The following is a 17911-nucleotide window of genomic DNA, read 5'->3' as shown; positions in this document are numbered from 1 at the left end:
ATACCTTCATAACACCCAAATTTTAATATCTTGTTTAACATGTGCTTTCTTTATCATCATGATCCCAATAAAATGAAAAAATATATATACTTTATTAAGGAAGTGAATATAATTTTAAAATGCGAAAATTTTCAAAGCACATAGTCCTTTTTAATCGTAAAAACATAATTTTTATTCATGATATTTAGAAAACAAGTTGAATAAATTTGACAATGACTTAATCAATTTCACTAGTACTAAAATTTTTCCATATTTTTGAAAAACAATAAAAAGTAAATTTACTTACATATTTATGTTTTCAAAATCACGATCATCAGATAATTACATAAAATTAAAGATATTAAAAGACCAATAATTACTCTGTACTTATATAATCGCGCATATATATAAGTATTAATCCATATAATAGCAATACCAACAGCGGTGGAATGAGGATATTTTTTTTGAGAGGTTAGAATAAAATTACATATTTTTATTATTTTAATAATATTTATTTTAATAATTTTTAAAGGATAATATTTTTTTAAATATTGAACATAAAAAAAGAGCACAATTTACCTTTGATAAGTGTTGCAACAATACAATTCACTGGCAAAACAAGAGCAAAGAAACTTTAGATTTATTATAGAGTCATAGTAAAATATATATTAATCCGACTCAAAAAACTAACATGTATCAACAAGATTCAAACCCAATTGAATCCTTCATAATTTCCTTAAACTTAAGCTTCCTTGATAAACTAAGTGAAACTAGATTATGCAATTCTTTTGTGAGCTGTAGTTAAAATCATTTTTCTTCCGATTCACCTTTTCATTCTCAATTAGAAATTACTCTTCAAAATAGAGATTAATTCAAACCAAAACTAAAAAACATATAGTTTGATACGAAGATGAGACATTGAGAAAAAAAACTATCAACTATAATTTATAGGGTTATATAAGGGTGATCAATAATATGATCCAAACTCGCCGATTGATATGCATACATTATATACAGGGGCGAAGTTAAGGGTTAGTAGGGGCTCCGACTCTTTTTAAAATAGAAAATTTTCTATTTGTGCTTTTTTATAATCGATGAAATTTAAATTAGTAATGGTAAAATTACACTTTGATCCCTTAAAAATGATAAAAATTAATTTAATCCTTTAAAAATTATAAAGATATAAACTATTAAAAATGATGAAATTACATTTTTACTATATAACAAATATACAATTTAATTCCAGCCCCCTCCAATTTTTTTTGGCAAAATCCGATTTGATTCAAAAAATTCGATAAAAAATTTAAAATTTTAATTAAATTGTTTGAGTTATTCGATTTGCTCAGATAAACTCGAATAAAAAAATAAAATTGTTGGTTTAACTCGAATATGAATTACACAATTTAAATTATCTGAAAATTCGAATAAGAAAAGATAAAACTATGTCGTTTTGATAAATGTTTACCTTTCCTAAAGTTAAAAGTCAAAACCATTAAATTAAAGCATTGAACGGTGGTCTTAGATCGGCTTCGAAGTTTCTGACTTCGTCCTCTCAATCTCTTATCCACAAGTCAGGTCAGTGACCCATTAGCGATTTTTTTTCCTTGTATTTACCTTTTGTTTGGTAGCCGAGGAAATGCGGAAAGGAATGGAAGATGAGCATCTGGGTGCTTGGATTTCGTTTTTTTATTAGCTGAAATTGAGTTTTCATAACTGTTTATGTAGATCTGCGTAATTGGTATTGTAATTGTTTTTCCTTTTTTTTCGTCCGTTGCTGATTTATGTTTGTGGGTTCTTGATTGGATTAAAATATCATATGATTTTGACCTGACAAATTTTCACTATATATAGATTCGCCCTTATGCTTTTCAGGGATTAAGGATTGGGTAGTTTGATTAACTTTTGAATAACATTTAACGAATAAATGAATTTTTTTGTTACGAGGGTAAAAGTTCTATAATTGTATATAAGCACTCTTTCTGAAAAGAAAAACCTAAGGGAGTTATTGAATAGGTTGACATCGATTATGAATTGCGTTGTGGTCATAGTATGCTGATTTCTACCGATCTTTAATCAGCATTTGCTTATGCATTTTGTTTCAAGAACTTCTACGACTGCTATATGATTTTTGTATTAATTGCAATGACTTATTTTATGTGGAACGCAATTCCGATGTGAATAACGTTGTTGACTTGACGTTTTCATGGTTACATCTCTAGTAAACTGAATTTGAATTTGTTTTTGGTTTGTAATCCTAATGGATTGTGTGGTTTAGAGAGGAGTCCTCCATTCGATGTTACTATATAAACTCCAGCCACTACCATAGTGCCCTAGCCTATGTTTACATTTGAAATTGGCTGATTTTGCAATTAGATGGCTACGAGGAAGTTTCTATTATTTTTACATGCTGAGATTTTGTTTAAATGATAGAAAAGTTCTTTCTATGTTTTCGAGTATATGAGATGCTTTCTTATTTTGTGTTTGTTTGACCTTTGTCTCTTGTGTTTTTATGTGCTCTACCTATGAAAGTTAACTTCCTTCGTTTTTCGGCAAACTCATTGATCTAATTATGGTGACCACAGGCTATTTTCAGCACTCTGGTTGAATATTTTGTGTTTCTTCCTTAGCAATAGAAATGTAGAACATACTTGTACATGATATTTGTTTGGACTCTATGATATTTACATGCTTTACCCTTTTCCAATTTGTTTTAAGTGTTTCATATTTAGACTCAATAACATATATTCTCATAAATAGAAATTTCAGGCTGTTTTTGCTTGATATAGCTTTTACAATAGGCTTATTGGAAGAAGTGTATGGATGGCCTAATACCATTTTAGGGTAACTTGGAAATAGTTTTTTGTATCTACTCACACGTCTTGAAGTATATTGGTCTTGTAATTTAAAATCGTGTTCTTTTATCCTCGTTTTTTCCTTGATGGGGATTTAGGTGTGCTATACATTTACAAACATTTGTAGTAGTATGTGCACGTTAAATATGTTGGTGAGGGTTTATAGGAGCAACAATTAAAGTGGCATTTTTCAAAAAAAAAGATGACAATGAAGTGAACGAAAGATCGAGTAGATGACTGGATAAGCCATGTTCACTAATTATTTAGGTGTTTTAGGCTTTCTTTTAGCGTACTTGTTCCTAATTGGAAGGAGAACGAGGTATTTCCCTTTGATCATTGTATTCTGCCAACCTGAACGATCCACTAATTTTTCCCATTGTAAATTGTTAACTTAGTTTACCTCTCCCAAATGCTCTGGCTTTGACAGTGATGCAGAATAAACTGCCAGGACTTGTGGGTGGAAGGTCTTCCGATTAGGAGTGGAACATGATTCCGTTGATTCTGGAGTATATTTTGGGTTTGAATGAGAATTTTAAAAGATTTTATACTTGGATGATAATATTGCAAATTGGTTATGGGTATAAGTTGTGTTTATTTTTGCTTGTTGGCATATTCCAGAAGCCTCAAATATTGAAAGGAACTTTTTTAGGGATTTAGCCTTTGTGCTTTTGGGTAATTATATGTCTAAAACTAAAAAATGAAGAGCTATATCTGTTGTGCTTGTGGCAGGCAATAGAGGGTTTCATTCAACTGGAGTGAAGAGGATGGGAGGAGGGCATGGGCATGATGAACCATATTACCTCCATGCTAAGCATATGTACAACTTGGATAGGATGAAAAATCAGAAGCTGACAATGTCGCTTGGAGTTTTGACAGCCTTCAGCATTGGCGTGTTTGTTCCCATCTATGCTGTCATTTTCCAGCAGAAAAAGACTGCATCTGGTTGATTTTTTATGCTTGCCTTCATGGCGGTATGGCTGCCTGCAATAATGGAAGCAACTGCCTTTGTGATCTTCAGCTTTTGAGCCGATGTAGTTTGATGATTATGATGATACTTGCAGGATTTTAGTATTTCTGTTGGCAATCACCTGTTGTTAATTATGGGAATTGATTATTTGATAATAATAATAATAAACAATATATTTGATTTTGCATGGGAAGGGAAGGTAAGGGAATTGCTTTTAGGCTTAATGGTAAAAAAAAAAAATCAGTTAAGCTCTCAAGAAAAATTAGTACTCAATTGAGCTCTTGTAGCTGAAAAATTAATCAAGTCCTCAATTAATGTAGACTAATGTTTGACCTAAAGAATAATGTTTAAGCACATGCATGGAATTACAAGGGTGCAGCGATATCGATCTTGTCATATTTGAGGTTATCTTACCCCCCTCATTGATTGGGTTGTGGATGGCAATTTCATGAAGCTCATGGGGAAATGAAAGATAACCCTTCAGGGTCTGCAGCTGGTGCTGTGATCAGAGATAGAAATGGTGCATGATTCGCTGAGCTAGGATGAAATGCAAGGTTTTGCACGGTGAGCTATGGGGTGTGTTCAATTCCTTGATGCTGACGTGGAATATGGGTCAGAGAGCGACCGTTAGGGTCAGGTTGATCATTTATAAAAATTTAAATTAATATTTAATAAAAATATACTTTGACATTTTCAAAAATAATAATTTAATCTTTTACTAAAATGGTGAAATTGTGCATTCCAGAGTTATTCTACATGGGGAGAGAACTTCAATTTTAAAATTCACAACAATGACCCATTTATATATTTTAAAAATTAATAAAAAATTCGGAAATTCCAAATCAGTCTTTTTATTTGTAAAATTTGGATTTTTTTAACACAACAATTCATTTATAAAATTTAAAATTTAATAAAAAATTCAGAAATTCCAAATCGATTTTAGAGATTTTTAAATTATTTTTATTTGTAAAATTTGGAGTTTTTTTTAATGATTTTTTTTGTTTTGTTTAGAAAATGTTTTGAATATTTTCAAAATCCAAAAAAAAATCTTTTTTTTTTGTAATCTTTTCCGAAAAAATTGGACCTATTTTGTTAATTTTAAAATTTTTTGAATTTTTTTCATAATTCTATATTTGTAGAGCTATTTTATTTTTCTTTTTTTTTTCGAAAATTTGGATATTTTAATCAAAATTTTAAAACTTCTAATATTTCCAAAGTTCTAGAATTTTTCTATATATTTATTTCAAAAACTTAGAAATTTATATTATTTATATTTTTTTTTGAATATTTCAGAAACTATATATTTTTAAAAATATTTTTATTACCTTAAAAATGTTTTTAGTTTACAAATTATGGAATGAAAAAAATAATTAACTCGTTTGATCATCACATAAACTAAAAAGATACCAAAAAAATATTATAAACTAAATATATATACCCTCTATAAAATGGACATAGAAAGACACCAAAAACATATAATAAGCTAAAAAGATACCCAAAAAATAATAGAGCAAACTACACGGTAAGTCACTCTAAAATAGCATCGAACATTTAAATTTTTTTGTCTATTTAATTACTCAAGTTAAGATAATTACTTGAATTAGTTACTGCTTTTAAAATTTTCGTTAATCTATTAATGGATTGTTGACATGACATTTATTTTACTTTTGACTAAAGGTAGTGATATATTTATAATTAGTCAAAATTACTTTTTTTTCTTTTTAGTTATTTGCAACATATCAAAAGTTTTCTCTTTCTCTCTCTCTTTCTTTTTTTTGTTTGTTTCCTAGGAAAAATATCAAAGGAAAATGAGGATGGTTCAAGCTTGCTTGATTTCTTGGAAAATTGAATTCACAATATGAAATTGATTAACCCCATTGGAAACAACAATGCTAGAAACCACGATAAGAGAAACGATGATGAGAATGTCAAATTGAAGGTGAGAGTAGGGTCAGGTTGTTTTAAAAGAGTTAAAACTATCACCATTTTTTTCTGTTATTTTTATCAGGAAACAAACAAGAAGAAAGAAAAAGAGAACTTACAAACTTTAGTTTTATGTTGCAAATAAACCCCAAAAAAGTGTTTTGGACTAATTACATAGAGATCACTAACTTTAGTTAAAAGTAAAAAAAAAAGTCACATTAGCAATTTGTTAATGAATTAACGTAATTTTTAATGCCAGTGACCAATTCGAGTAGTTATTTTAATTACAGTAACTGAATTAACAAAAAAAAAATAAAGTGACCAAAATAGGAACGATGCTATTTTATGGTGATTTGCGGTGTAGTTTACCTAAAAATAGAATAAACTAAATATACTAAAAAATCTATAGCATGCATATGTGTGTGGAAACCATAGATTTAAAATACAGATGCATTTTTAAAATTAACATACAATAATTAATGAAACGTATGATTTGAAATTAATTAATCATAATAACACATTAAATATGCACGGTATTAAAATAAAAAAATAGATTAAATTACGGTTAAAATTGAATTTAAATACATAAATATATCATATTAACTATATTAAAAGCATTACACTTGTTTATCATGATGTTGCCAACAGTTGTGAGTTAGGGTTAAGCTGACTTGTGTCACTAACTCAATTAATAACATTATTTTTTATAATTGGTAGTAGGAAATGGGGTTACTTTAGATCGACCCAGACTCTCATGTTTACAAGATAATGTTTTTGTCATTGAGTTGATCAATTAACAGCACGAAAATAATAATTTGTACATATTAAAATAAAAATATATAAAATATAATAAAATAAAATTTTGATTGAATAGCAAATTTAAAATAATACAGCTTTAAAAGTATATAGTAATTGATGATGCATGGACTCTGTCGTCTCCGAAAACAGTGAGAAACAAACGGAGATTCGAAAATAATTATGATTAAACCAAAAAACTAGAATAAAATAAACAATGAAAAGCACACGCACGAACGATGATTATGATGATATCGTGAACTGATTTCAATTTTTTTTTCATTTTAATCTGACCCCAAAAGAAAACATCTTTCCTTTGCAACCATCTGAGATCAGACATTCAGCTGCCTTGCTTTCAGGTACAATTAAGAATTCTTTTTTGGCCGTGTTATTTTTCCCTTACAAATGTGTTTCGTTGCATGTTGTTTTTGCTTATGTTGAGAAATTTCGAGTTCTTTTGTTTCTATATGTTTTGAATCATATTGGGATCTCTATCAAGTCCTTTCCCGTGTTTTTTTTTATTCTTGGAATGTTTGTATTCGTAGCGTTTGTTCATTGAACAATGGATGCGAAACCACCCAAGAGGAGGACAGCTATAGAGAATGGGGAGACAGGGGAAGACTTGGTGCTCGCAACTTTGATTGGAAATGGTGACGATTTAGGTCCCCTCGTTAGACATGCCTTTGAAATGGGGCGGCCGGAGCCGCTGGTTCAGCAACTGAAGCATCTCATGAAGAAGAAAGAAGTGGAGATCGAGGAGCTCTGCAAGACTCACTATGAGGAATTCATTCGTGCCGTGGATGAGCTCCGGGGCGTCTTGGTAGATGCCGAAGAGCTCAAAAGCGACCTCGCCAGCGATAATTTCAGGCTGCAAGAGGTAGGGAGTGCCTTGCTGCTCAAACTTGAAGAGCTTCTTGAATCTTATTCCATTAAGAAAAGTGTCACCGAGGCTATTAAAATGTCCAAGATTTGCATTGAAGTGTTGCAGCTTTGTGTTAAATGCAACACTCACCTTTCAGCAGGCCAGTTTTACCTTGCTTTAAAAGCTGTGGATTTGATCGAGAAGAACTACTTGAAGAACATCCCTGTGAATAAAATCAAGATTGTTATAGAAAAAGCCATTCCTATAATCAAAGCACATGTTGAGAAGAAAGTGACTACACATTTTAATGAGTGGCTGGTTCACATCAGGAGTTCTGCTAAGAATATTGGACAAACCGCAATAGGCCATGCCGCATCGGCTCGCCAGAGAGAGGAGGAAACACTCGAACGACAGAGAAAAGCCGAGGAAATGAACATGTACGGGATGGAGTTTGTTTATACTTTAGATGAAGAAGTTTCCGAGGAATCTCCTTTGAAGTTTGATCTCACACCTCTTCATCGCTCGTATCACATCCATGCCTGCCTTGGACTCCAAGAGCAGTTTCGCGAATATTACTACAAGAATCGAATGTTGCAGCTCACTTCGGACTTGCAAATCTCTTCCTCGCAAGCATTTGTCGAATCGCATCATGTTTATCTCGCTCAAATTGCAGGTTACTTCATTGTGGAAGATAGGGTGTTAAGGACTTCTGGAGGTTTGTTGTCGGATGAACAAGTCGAGACAATGTGGGAAACAACTGTGGCTAAAGTGACATCGGTTTTGGAAACACAGTTTTCTCTAATGCGTTCTGCAACACACCTTCTCTTGGTGAAGGACTATATCACTCTTCTTGGGGCGGCTCTTACGCAGTATGGCTACAAGGTGGGTTCGATTCTCGAGGTATTAGACAAGAGCCGAGACAAATACCATGACCTTCTTCTCGAAGAGTGTCGCCAGCAGATTTCTAACATCTTTTCAAATGATACCTGTGAGCAGATGGTAATGAAGAAGGATGCAGACTATGAAAGTAATGTTCTGGCATTTCATCTTCAGGCTTCAGATATAATGCCAGCTTTTCCGTACATTGCCCCATTCTCCTCTATGGTGCCTGATTCATGTCGTGTTGTTCGATCATTCATCAAAGGCTCCGTCGATTACTTGTTTCATGGAGTGAATTGTAACTTTTATGATACAGTGAGGAAGTATTTAGACAAGCTCTTGATTGATGTGCTTAATGAAGTTATCATTAATAAAGTTCATAGCACTGGCCTTGGTGAGTCTCAAGCCATGCAGATTGCTGCAAATATATCGTACCTCGAAAGAGCTTGTGACTTTTTTGTACAACATGCGGCCCAACTGTGCGGGATTCCAGTTCGGGCGGTCGAGAGGCCTCGAGCCGGTTTGACAGCCCAGGCAATTTTAAAGACATCAAGAGATGAAGCTTATCTGGCTCTCCTGAATCTGGTACACAGTAAGTTGGAAGAGTTCATGGCACTCACAGAAAACATAAACTGGACATCAGAAGAGTTAGTCCAAAACAAAAACGACTATATGAACGAGGTGGTTTTTTACCTCGAGACACTGTTATCGAAAGCACAGCAAATCCTACCGCTGGATGCTTTATATAAGGTCGGGAGTGGCGCTCTCGAGCATATATCCAATTCCATAGTTGCAGCATTTCTCAGTGACAGCGTGAAGAGGTTCAACGCCAATGCGGTGATTGTAATCAACAACGATCTCAAGATGCTAGAGAATTTTGCGGACGAGAGGTTCGAAAGCACGGGGCTAAAGGAGGTATACAAGGATGGTAGTTTCCGTGGTTGCTTGATCGAATCTCGACAGTTGATAAACCTATTGTCTAGCAGCCAGCCAGAGAATTTCATGAATCCTGTAATACGGCAGAAAAATTACAATGCCTTGGATTACAAGAAAGTGGGTATCATCTGTGATAAATTCAAGGATTCAACTGATGGCATCTTTGGAAGCCTTTCTAGCAGAAACACTAAAACAAATTCACGCAAGAAATCCATGGACGTCCTCAAGAAAAGATTGAAAGACTTCAACTGACAAAAATTAGGATTTAAAATGATGTTTGCGTGCATTACAAGGGGAAGAAGCCCTTCCTATTTCTATTCTACCTTTTTATTTAAAATTGGGTTTCAAAATGTTGTTTGCGTACATTACAAGGCGGAGAAGCTCTTGCTATTTCTATTTCTATTTCATCCTTCGTTTTGAAGTATTATTACATTATGCAGCATCAGAGGTTTTTTTTTTTTTTTTTGCAATCCAACATCAGACCTTATAAAATATTTAAATGTCTTTCATATAGTTTTTAACTTTATTTTTTATTATTTATACTCGAATTTAAAATATAAGAATTTATCAAGTGTACTATTAAAGCCAAGCATTATATTCGAATCCATTCCTTCGATTATTAATCACGTTTGGGTTGCACTACCATTTATAGGATATTATAAAAATATATCTCAATTAATATAAAAAAAATTAATTAAATTTGTATCATGAGTTAATTGCATACCTATAAGTTAAAAAAAATTTAAAATCATTTTTAAGGAAAATAATAAAAAATATTTTTTTGTCCTTCAATATTGTTATAAACAATTTATACAGACAAAACAACTATTATTGAAAATTTTACATGACCACTTTATCTATATTTGTACTATTATTTAAGTAGTTAATTAAATTGATGTGACACAATTTTAATTTAATATAGAAATTATTATAATTTTTTATAAAATAGTATTTTTTTGTTTATTTTCTTTTATATTCGTGTAACATTATGATTTCACCCTTAAATAAAAGATACTATACTTCAACGCACTCAAATTTATATCATTTTACACTGACAATAATATCGATGTCAATCGAATTAATACTCAATCGACAAAATAACAAACATGCTTAAATCATCATAATTTTTATAATTTTTATTTCAACCTAATTTTTATAAACACATTTATTACTTATCATCATATATAAAATATAAAATATAAATTATTATAGTACCTTAATGAAATTTTAATATTGGCCTTTTTGGTAAGAGCAAAAATAAATGAGTGAAAAAAAAAAGAGGCCATCCCACGCGGTGCAATGCTCTCTTTGAACAACGCCATAAAGCTCAAGGCCAAGGCGCCTCTTCTGCTGCATTCCTTCACTCTACCCACCACCAAAATCACCCTAGTGTTTCGCAGCGTTTCAACTCCCTTAAATGAAACTGCCCTATCCCTAAATACCACCACACCCAATACCATACCCTTTCTTCCCTCGCCGTTTCTTAGCTGCCGAGCAGCCATGACGACCGCGGCCTGCGTTCAAGTCAAAGAGCAAATTGAGTTGACAGAGACGGAGAAGAAGATTTTCGATAGGCTTTTGAACACTCTTCGTCATTTCAATCTCCAAACTCAGCTTCGAGTTGCTGGTGGATGGGTTCGCGATAAGGTGATTTTACTCATATTTTGAACTACTTACTGTTTTTTTTATAGATAATGTGAGTAGTTTCAGTGTTCAAAAGGAAATTTAACAAATGAAAGAGAATAAATGGGAATTTTATGGTATTATGAAATCCCAATAGATGAAATAAAATTTTCGGAGTAAAATACAGTTTGATATCATCTAGTTTTGAGTTTCTAGCTAAGGGTTGCTCTTTTTCTTTGAAATCTAGTTGAATATACAGCTATTTAGATAATTGCTTTGCTAGAATCTTGATTTAAGATTATTAGGCTGTAAAATTGAATGGTGGAAAGTGAGGATGTGCCTATAGGTTAAGAATTGGATGCTGTTGTAATTCGTAAGTCAGTAAAGCATTATAAATGGAGGATAGCTGATTACTATTTTTCAATATGAATTAGCCACTCATAATAAATGCTGAGGATTTCCATTTATTATAAGCATCATAAGGAATTAAGGCGAGTGGTAAGGCAAAAAAAAAAGAGAGTGATTTTGACTGTAGATTTTAATTTATCTGTTTTTCTGTATTATAATCTTTTGAGAATTCTGTTTCAATGTATCCTTATTGTACCATAACTCATAAGTTGCATCCTCTGTCTGTATGATTGCTTCATGCATGGCTTCTGATGTTTCTATAGATTTTTATTAGTGGCAGGTAGCTAATGTTGGGTTTAATTTCCTTTACAGCTTCTTGGCAAAGAATGTTATGACATTGATATTGCACTTGACAACATGTTGGGCAGTGAATTTGTTGATAAGGTTCAGGAATACTTGTCAACTACAGGGGAAGTTGCACAGGGCCTTGCTGTCATCCCAAGGTACATCATTCATTGTACAATGCATGGCATCTTTTTAATGCCTTTTACTAGCTGAGGCAATAAACATGAGACTGTTATTTTATACAGTTTTAACTTGCTTCCTTTTGTTTTCCAACCTCATTTGGATAGCTTTTTTATATCAAAATTTGCAACTTTTGGGATGGTACAACTTCATCTGGATAGTGTATGGCCTGTATAATATGCATTGTAGTTTGTAACTTTTATTTGCCTAATAAACTTCTTGTCTTTGTTGGCTTCCCCTGATATAATTATATATTGAATCCTAATCTTTGTTTTTTTGTTTATAATTTTTTGTATTATTTCTGGCCATTATACAGTTTAATTTCATTTTGCAGTAATCCTGAGCAATCTAAGCACTTAGAAACTGCAAGGATGCGCCTTTTTGATTTATGGATTGATTTTGTGAACTTGAGGTGTGAAGATTATAGTGAGAACAGCCGCATCCCTACAATGGTAAACAAATATTTTAACAGGTTCAATGCCAGGATAAGTAATAAGCTCTCATAATTAGTTCATAATGTGCTCTCTATTGAATATTACGTTTCCTAACTGTTGCATTTATAAGTTTTTATTGTTCACTCATGTCTTGAATTAGAAATTTGGCACTGCTGAGGATGATGCATATAGAAGAGATTTGACCATTAATAGGTAAGTTTCTTTGCTCTTGATCACATGTTGTAGCTAGGAATTGATCATTATACTTCTATGGATAATTTAGCAGTTTAGCTTTCAGAGAATGAGTAATACAATAGTATTTCTGTGAACTCTTTTTGTCTTTTATCTTTCCTTGATATCATTTGTTGAGCGCTAGGAATTAATGGAGTTTTCTTTTCATTTTTGAGCTTGTTCTACAATATTAACACCAACTTAGTTGAAGACTTCACTAAAAGAGGTAATGCCTTCTTTCTCCTGATTTTACTTTTTCGATGATTCCACATATTTGTAGGTTGCTGTCATGTTTCATTTTTGTTCCTTTTCATGTAATAAACTACAGGGCTTGAGGATCTAAAATTTGGAAGGATAGTAACTCCATTACCTCCAAAGGCTACATTTTTGGATGATCCCCTACGGGTTCTTCGAGCTATTCGTTTTGGTACTTGTTTCCATATTTCCTTTAGTGTCCTTCACTCTTGATAGTTTTATCATGGAGGGAATAATATCTTTCATTCTTGTGCTCTTTTTCCTCGTAAATGAAGTTTATTAGCATTGTAATTTATAACCATGAATGCAGCATGGAAGAAGTTGGAGTGGGAGACATGGAAATTCCAAGTCTTAAGCAGAGAAACTATAGAAAAAGTGTTGTGCTGCTGAATGAAGGCTTCTGAATTCTACTTGAATGGCTGTCTTAGTACTATTTATAAACAAAATAAAGAAAATAAAAATAAGAAGAATGTATGAAATGCTTGGGTTCTCAGTCTTTTGCAAAGCAGGCTAACTTTCTAATGCTACTTGCAACTTTCTTGTGCCATCAACTCTGCATGGTTACCCATTTTCTTGTTGATTGACCTCTGAATATACGAACACAAACCTAGATGCCTTATATAAATTTATTTCATTGATTAGGTGCACGGTTTGATTTCACGCTGGATGAAGAATTAAAGAAAGCTGCTGCTTGCGATGATGTCAAAACAGCTCTTGCAGCTAAAATTAGCAGAGAGCGCATTGGAACTGAAGTATGTTATTTCATGCATAGCATTGTTGCTGCTCCATATGAAATTATATTTTTTTGGATATTCATGGTAATTTGTTCGTAGGTGATTCTCTACTATTCTATGTACCTTGTTGAACTTACTACATGTTGCTTGTCTTCCATGCAGATTGATCTCATGATCTCTGGAAACCAACCTGTTAAAGCAATCGACTACGTTTGTGATTTGACATTATTTTGGGTTGTCTTCAGTCTCCCTCCAAAGGTTGAGCCTGCTGTGTCAGAAGAATGCTATAGGTTTGTTAGTAATTTAATAAATGTTATGTGCAATTCATTCTAGGCTTAGTGTTTTCTTAATATTACTTTTACTTTTTAATGAAACACAAGTTCATATTAACTTCATAAATCCATGTTTAATAGCCAAATAAAATCATACCAGTTAGCTTTTAATAATCAATTGGAGAAGTGCACCAAAATGGTCGCAATTTGCCATTTTTAATAATTATCTTTTGCATCCGCATGGTATATATAGCGATCTTTTCTTGCATGATACATATTGACTTTTATTTTCTAAATTTTAGCATTTAGATTATTCTATATAATTTCAACAACTGAATTTCAAGAGTCTTAAGTGAAGCTGCCAAGGCAATTTGGGGGAAAGTACAATGACAATAGATCATCCATCATTATGTTAGTAGTTAATGTTTCCATGTGGCAAAGTTCTTGTTTTACATGATTCCTATGTTATCAGAACTCTTCACTTAACATACTTATGGTGGATGTATGTCAAACACCTCAAATTGACAAAATATTAAGTTGCACTTCTCTAAATATTAGGAAAAATCAGACTAAATGATTGAAGGTAATTATGACAGACATAAATATAAAGTTGTGCTTCTCTAAATCTAGGGGGAAAAACATAAAAAGTAATTGAAGTACTTGTGACAGACATAGTATGTGTTCATGACTGTGCCTTGTCCATGCAATATAGCTTGATTTTGGTCTTTGGCTGGTGCTTGCTTTATCTGTTGTTGGTTAGGGGTGGGGTGGAAGCTGGCATTTGTGGATATTGTTTTCAGTGGGCCAGAAGAATGCTTAAGTGTACTGAGCATTCTTTCTGAAACTTCTGATTTCATACTCATGTATTGTTCCTTTTACAACTATACAGGCTTTCTGCTGCTTATTTGGATGCTTCATGGAAACTTATTCAACTTATTGGATGCTCCAACTTTGGTGTGAGTAATGAGAGTGTAAAAGAATTTTTTTTATTCTCTCCTCAAGTGGCTTCTATTACCCTCATTTGACACCAGTTTCATTTTTTATTTGCTCTATTTTCTCCATGTATGTGTTCTCTTGTTATCTTCTGAATCATGGCATGTGAATTTGTAGGATGAACAGAGAAGGCTCTGTTTGTACTCTGCTTTATTTCTTCCATTACGCAGTGCCGCATACAAGGATCGTAAAGATAAAAAGGTACCCATCCTATTCTTTCCATAAGCTTCTATGTATGAAGGCAGATAAAGTTTTTAACATTTTTGCTGTTATTTAGGTAGAATTGTGCTGTAATCTGATAGGGTTTGATGTGTATACATATAAAGAAATTGTTCTTTTCTCCTACATATTAAACATATACACTTGCTTAAAAGTTTTTGTTGAACTGGATCTGGATTTTGATGGGTTCAACCTATTCTTCATCCCACTTGGTTTTATTCAAAACTTTTTTGTCTATGATAAATCCAAGAGCTACTGTCATGCACTATACCTGTATAACTTGACTGCAGATTCCTGTGGTCAATTACATTTTCCGGGATTCTCTTAAGCGAAAAGCCAGTGATGCTGACACAGTGAGTCTAGATTTTCTCCTGATTTCTTGACACATTCTTTGTTGTTGTTAGGATTGACTTATTATAGGCTGAATTGGCAGCCTTCTTGTAGCATTAACTACAATTCTCTTTGCTTTGTAGGTCATGAACATCCACAAGTCACTGGAGAAATTCTTATCCTTGATTCCTTCTCTTTTATCAAATGAGGATATCCAACTCACTGAGGTTGACTGGGGAAGAGAATTTGATGATGTCCCTTTTACTTCAAAACTGCGTGTATTGACAGGTTTCTGTTTTAAGATTTTCCGTGTATTATTGTTCTCTCCAAACATAGACTTGCCCGAATAATTCATTCTAAGTTAGTTCTTAAGAAAGCTGACCTTTCATTATATAACCATATAGTGAGAATTTATATATTGTATTATATCTAGTACTATAATCATATTTGTGAACAATAGCAGTGTTTGTATAATATGAAACATCAAACTGGATAAAACATTGGCTCACTTGCATAGAAACTAGAACTTCTGGAGTTGGAGGCTGGAGTGTTCCATGAGAAGGATGCTACTAAACATACATTCTAGAATTGGAATCATGAGCAGTTTGAATGCGCAATCATTCTCCTTTGATTCTAGCTATTAGGATATTTATGCTTTCTTATAATTAGTGGTTTTTATTGAACTTTTTGCTCAGCTTTATAGGTTTTACTCTATCAACCTGACTTCTTTTCACTGTAAAACAGTTCAACAATTAGAGTGTTCTTGGATTTTTTGGTAATTTATTATTCTTATATATACAGGGTTTCTGCTTAGAGAAATTAAAGATTTTTGGCGGGTTGCTTTGTTGATCTCTACATTGCTATATCCCACCGGTACTGAGTGCAGTCAGGACATTATAGACAAACACTTTCAACTGGACAAGAGAAAAAACATTTTTGTGTCAGTCGACAATGCCATTGTTAAATTAGGTATCAGCATTCTCTTTTTCCTATTTATATGCTTTATGTTTAATCGTTGCAGTATCTCCTATTCCCGGTCTCATTAATTACAGGAGTTAAACAATTTAGTTTCAAATTGTTCATGTGAATTCTTAAATTTGACATAGACCTTGTTCTTAGTGTTTTTTAGCGAACAAATTTACAGCGTTTCTCGCCTTGTTTCTCCTCATGTAGTTCTTACTTCCCTGATTTTGTTTTGACTTAGAAATGATTACAGGACCTAATTTACAGCGCTTCTCCCCTTGCTTCTCCTCATGTATTTCTTACTTCCCTGATTTTGTTTTGACTTAGTAATGATTAAGATACTTGTATGCTCTTTACCCTAGCCCTTGGGCATTATTACATTAAAAACTGTTTCAGTGCTTCCTTACCTGATAAATCTACTTCAGACCTCTAGTGTACCGTCAATCTATCAGAGTTGAGGCAAAACCTAAGAAATCAACTTCTGATGTAGATATCAGAAGTTGTTTCTCTCTGAGGCGGTGAGGCACTGAACACTCCCCCCCCCCCCCCAAAAAAAAAAAAAAAAGAAGCTAAACCAAGAAAACGATGGAGTTTTTAATCAGAAACACCAGTCCTCTCATTTACAAACACATTCTCAAATGTTATGAAGAATTAGTTCAAGCTCAAAAGAAAAATGAATACTAAGATGCTATTTTCATAGGTTTATGGTAAATATAAAGTAAATTTCTAAGATTTTCTTTACAAATGTCAAACTGCAAAAATATTCTTGCATTGTCATCCAAACAGCCGGGAGAGGGTTTTATTTTTTCATTTATAAATTAATTTCCATAGCCCAAGAACTCCCTCTATATATTTTCTGATGTCTAATGGTTAATTAATTTGGTCAGGCTGGATTTTGAGCATCTGATTCTCAGTTTTTGCATGAATGCAGGTCTTGAGGAAGTTTGGGATTTAAAACCATTGGTTAATGGGAAGGATATCATGAATGTTTTGCAGCTTAAAGTTGGAGGGCCACTTGTTAGGGAATGGGTAGAGCCTATTCAGCTGCCCTCTAATATATGTATATATATCTAGAACGTGAAATTCTAATCTGTTCTTTCATTGGCAGCAACAAAAGGCTCTCTCATGGCAGCTGGCACACCCTTCTGGGACTGCGGAGGAATGTCTTGATTGGATGAAGGAAACACATTCGAAGCGCATAAAGATGGAGTAAGTAACTGACCAATCATTCACCGTTTCCCTCAGTACAAGAATGGCTGGTAAACTTTTTCTGGTGATACACTGTTCTGGATGTTTTGGGACCTCGATTACCATCCAGCAAACTCTCATCTTCCACAAAGGAAAAAAGAATAGTTAGACCTGAAGTTATGTTGCCCCAAAATGATGCATCTGTCATGGATTCTAGGATGATATTTGTATCTTTATTAGTCTGTACATAAAGATTAGATCCATAAGCAATTTGTTTATGCTTCATTTTATTGTCAGTTTTAAGCTAGGTTACTTGAATTATTCATTTTGTTTTTCTAAATTATTAGCGTTGGACACAGATTCCGACAGGTTGAAGTATCTAGGTAGTCTCTGTTATATGACTAAATGCAGTTCAAGTCCTACTGTGCTATACAAATAAGTACCTTAATCTTTATGCATTTAATATTGGTGCAAACAAGTAAAACAGTCTAAATGTTGATGCTGATACATTGAAATTTGACAATATGGACTTCTAGATGGAACCCAAGTAGCAAAAGAAAATTTCACTATCAAGGACGTGTATTTTGTTAGATTTAGAAGTTG

General features: G+C 32.9%; 3 protein-coding genes across 4 annotated transcripts; all 3 read left to right on the top strand.

Annotated features, from left to right (window-relative positions):
• The first annotated feature begins 1356 nt into the window (after positions 1–1356).
• LOC107914038 (uncharacterized) lies at positions 1357–3985 on the top strand. 2 transcript variants are annotated; one of them, XR_005914081.1, is made up of 2 exons: positions 1357–1554; positions 3561–3915. XR_005914081.1 is itself a non-coding variant. In XM_016842756.2 (2 exons), exons 1-2 carry the CDS (start codon positions 1616–1618, stop codon positions 3776–3778), a joined length of 249 nt encoding a protein of 82 aa, XP_016698245.1. In that variant the 5' UTR covers positions 1471–1615; the 3' UTR covers positions 3779–3985. The 2 variants fall into 2 exon arrangements, 1 of the variants encoding a protein (XP_016698245.1); XM_016842756.2 differs by having other exon boundaries at positions 1471–1646; positions 3561–3985.
• A 2681-nt stretch (positions 3986–6666) lies between these two features.
• LOC107915196 (exocyst complex component SEC15A) lies at positions 6667–9595 on the top strand. Its single transcript, XM_016844355.2, has 2 exons — positions 6667–6875; positions 7062–9595. Exon 2 carries the CDS (start codon positions 7079–7081, stop codon positions 9443–9445), a length of 2367 nt encoding a protein of 788 aa, XP_016699844.2. The 5' UTR covers positions 6667–6875; positions 7062–7078; the 3' UTR covers positions 9446–9595.
• Positions 9596–10428: 833 nt separating this feature from the next.
• Positions 10429–17771, top strand: LOC107914040 (tRNA nucleotidyltransferase cca2). Its single transcript, XM_016842758.2, has 15 exons — positions 10429–10840; positions 11537–11667; positions 12024–12141; positions 12284–12336; positions 12531–12580; positions 12683–12781; positions 13252–13361; positions 13506–13633; positions 14505–14571; positions 14726–14809; positions 15118–15180; positions 15301–15445; positions 15959–16126; positions 17052–17149; positions 17229–17771. Exons 1-15 carry the CDS (start codon positions 10493–10495, stop codon positions 17331–17333), a joined length of 1767 nt encoding a protein of 588 aa, XP_016698247.2. The 5' UTR covers positions 10429–10492; the 3' UTR covers positions 17334–17771.
• The last annotated feature ends 140 nt before the right edge of the window (positions 17772–17911 follow it).

This window comes from Gossypium hirsutum, chromosome D05 (assembly GCF_007990345.1).
Source record: "Gossypium hirsutum isolate 1008001.06 chromosome D05, Gossypium_hirsutum_v2.1, whole genome shotgun sequence".
In the NCBI taxonomy this organism is placed as follows: Eukaryota; Viridiplantae; Streptophyta; class Magnoliopsida; order Malvales; family Malvaceae; genus Gossypium; species Gossypium hirsutum.
Note: the sequence above shows the minus strand (reverse complement) of the source record. Positions and strands in the feature narration are given on the sequence as shown.

Excerpts from the sequence above, each read along its gene's own strand:
- LOC107914038 (XM_016842756.2), top strand. The coding sequence starts at position 1,616 with ATGCGGAAAGGAATGGAAGATGAGCATCTGG. Across the intron at positions 1,647-3,560 it reads AATGGAAGATGAGCATCTGG|GCAATAGAGGGTTTCATTCA; the intron begins GTGCTTGGATTT and ends TGCTTGTGGCAG.
- LOC107915196 (XM_016844355.2), top strand. The coding sequence starts at position 7,079 with ATGGATGCGAAACCACCCAAGAGGAGGACAGCTATAGAGAATGGGGAG.
- LOC107914040 (XM_016842758.2), top strand. The coding sequence starts at position 10,493 with ATGCTCTCTTTGAACAACGCCATAAAGCTCAAGGCCAAGGCGCCTCTT. Across the intron at positions 12,782-13,251 it reads TCTTCGAGCTATTCGTTTTG|GTGCACGGTTTGATTTCACG; the intron begins GTACTTGTTTCC and ends TTCATTGATTAG. Across the intron at positions 14,810-15,117 it reads AGGATCGTAAAGATAAAAAG|ATTCCTGTGGTCAATTACAT; the intron begins GTACCCATCCTA and ends ACTTGACTGCAG.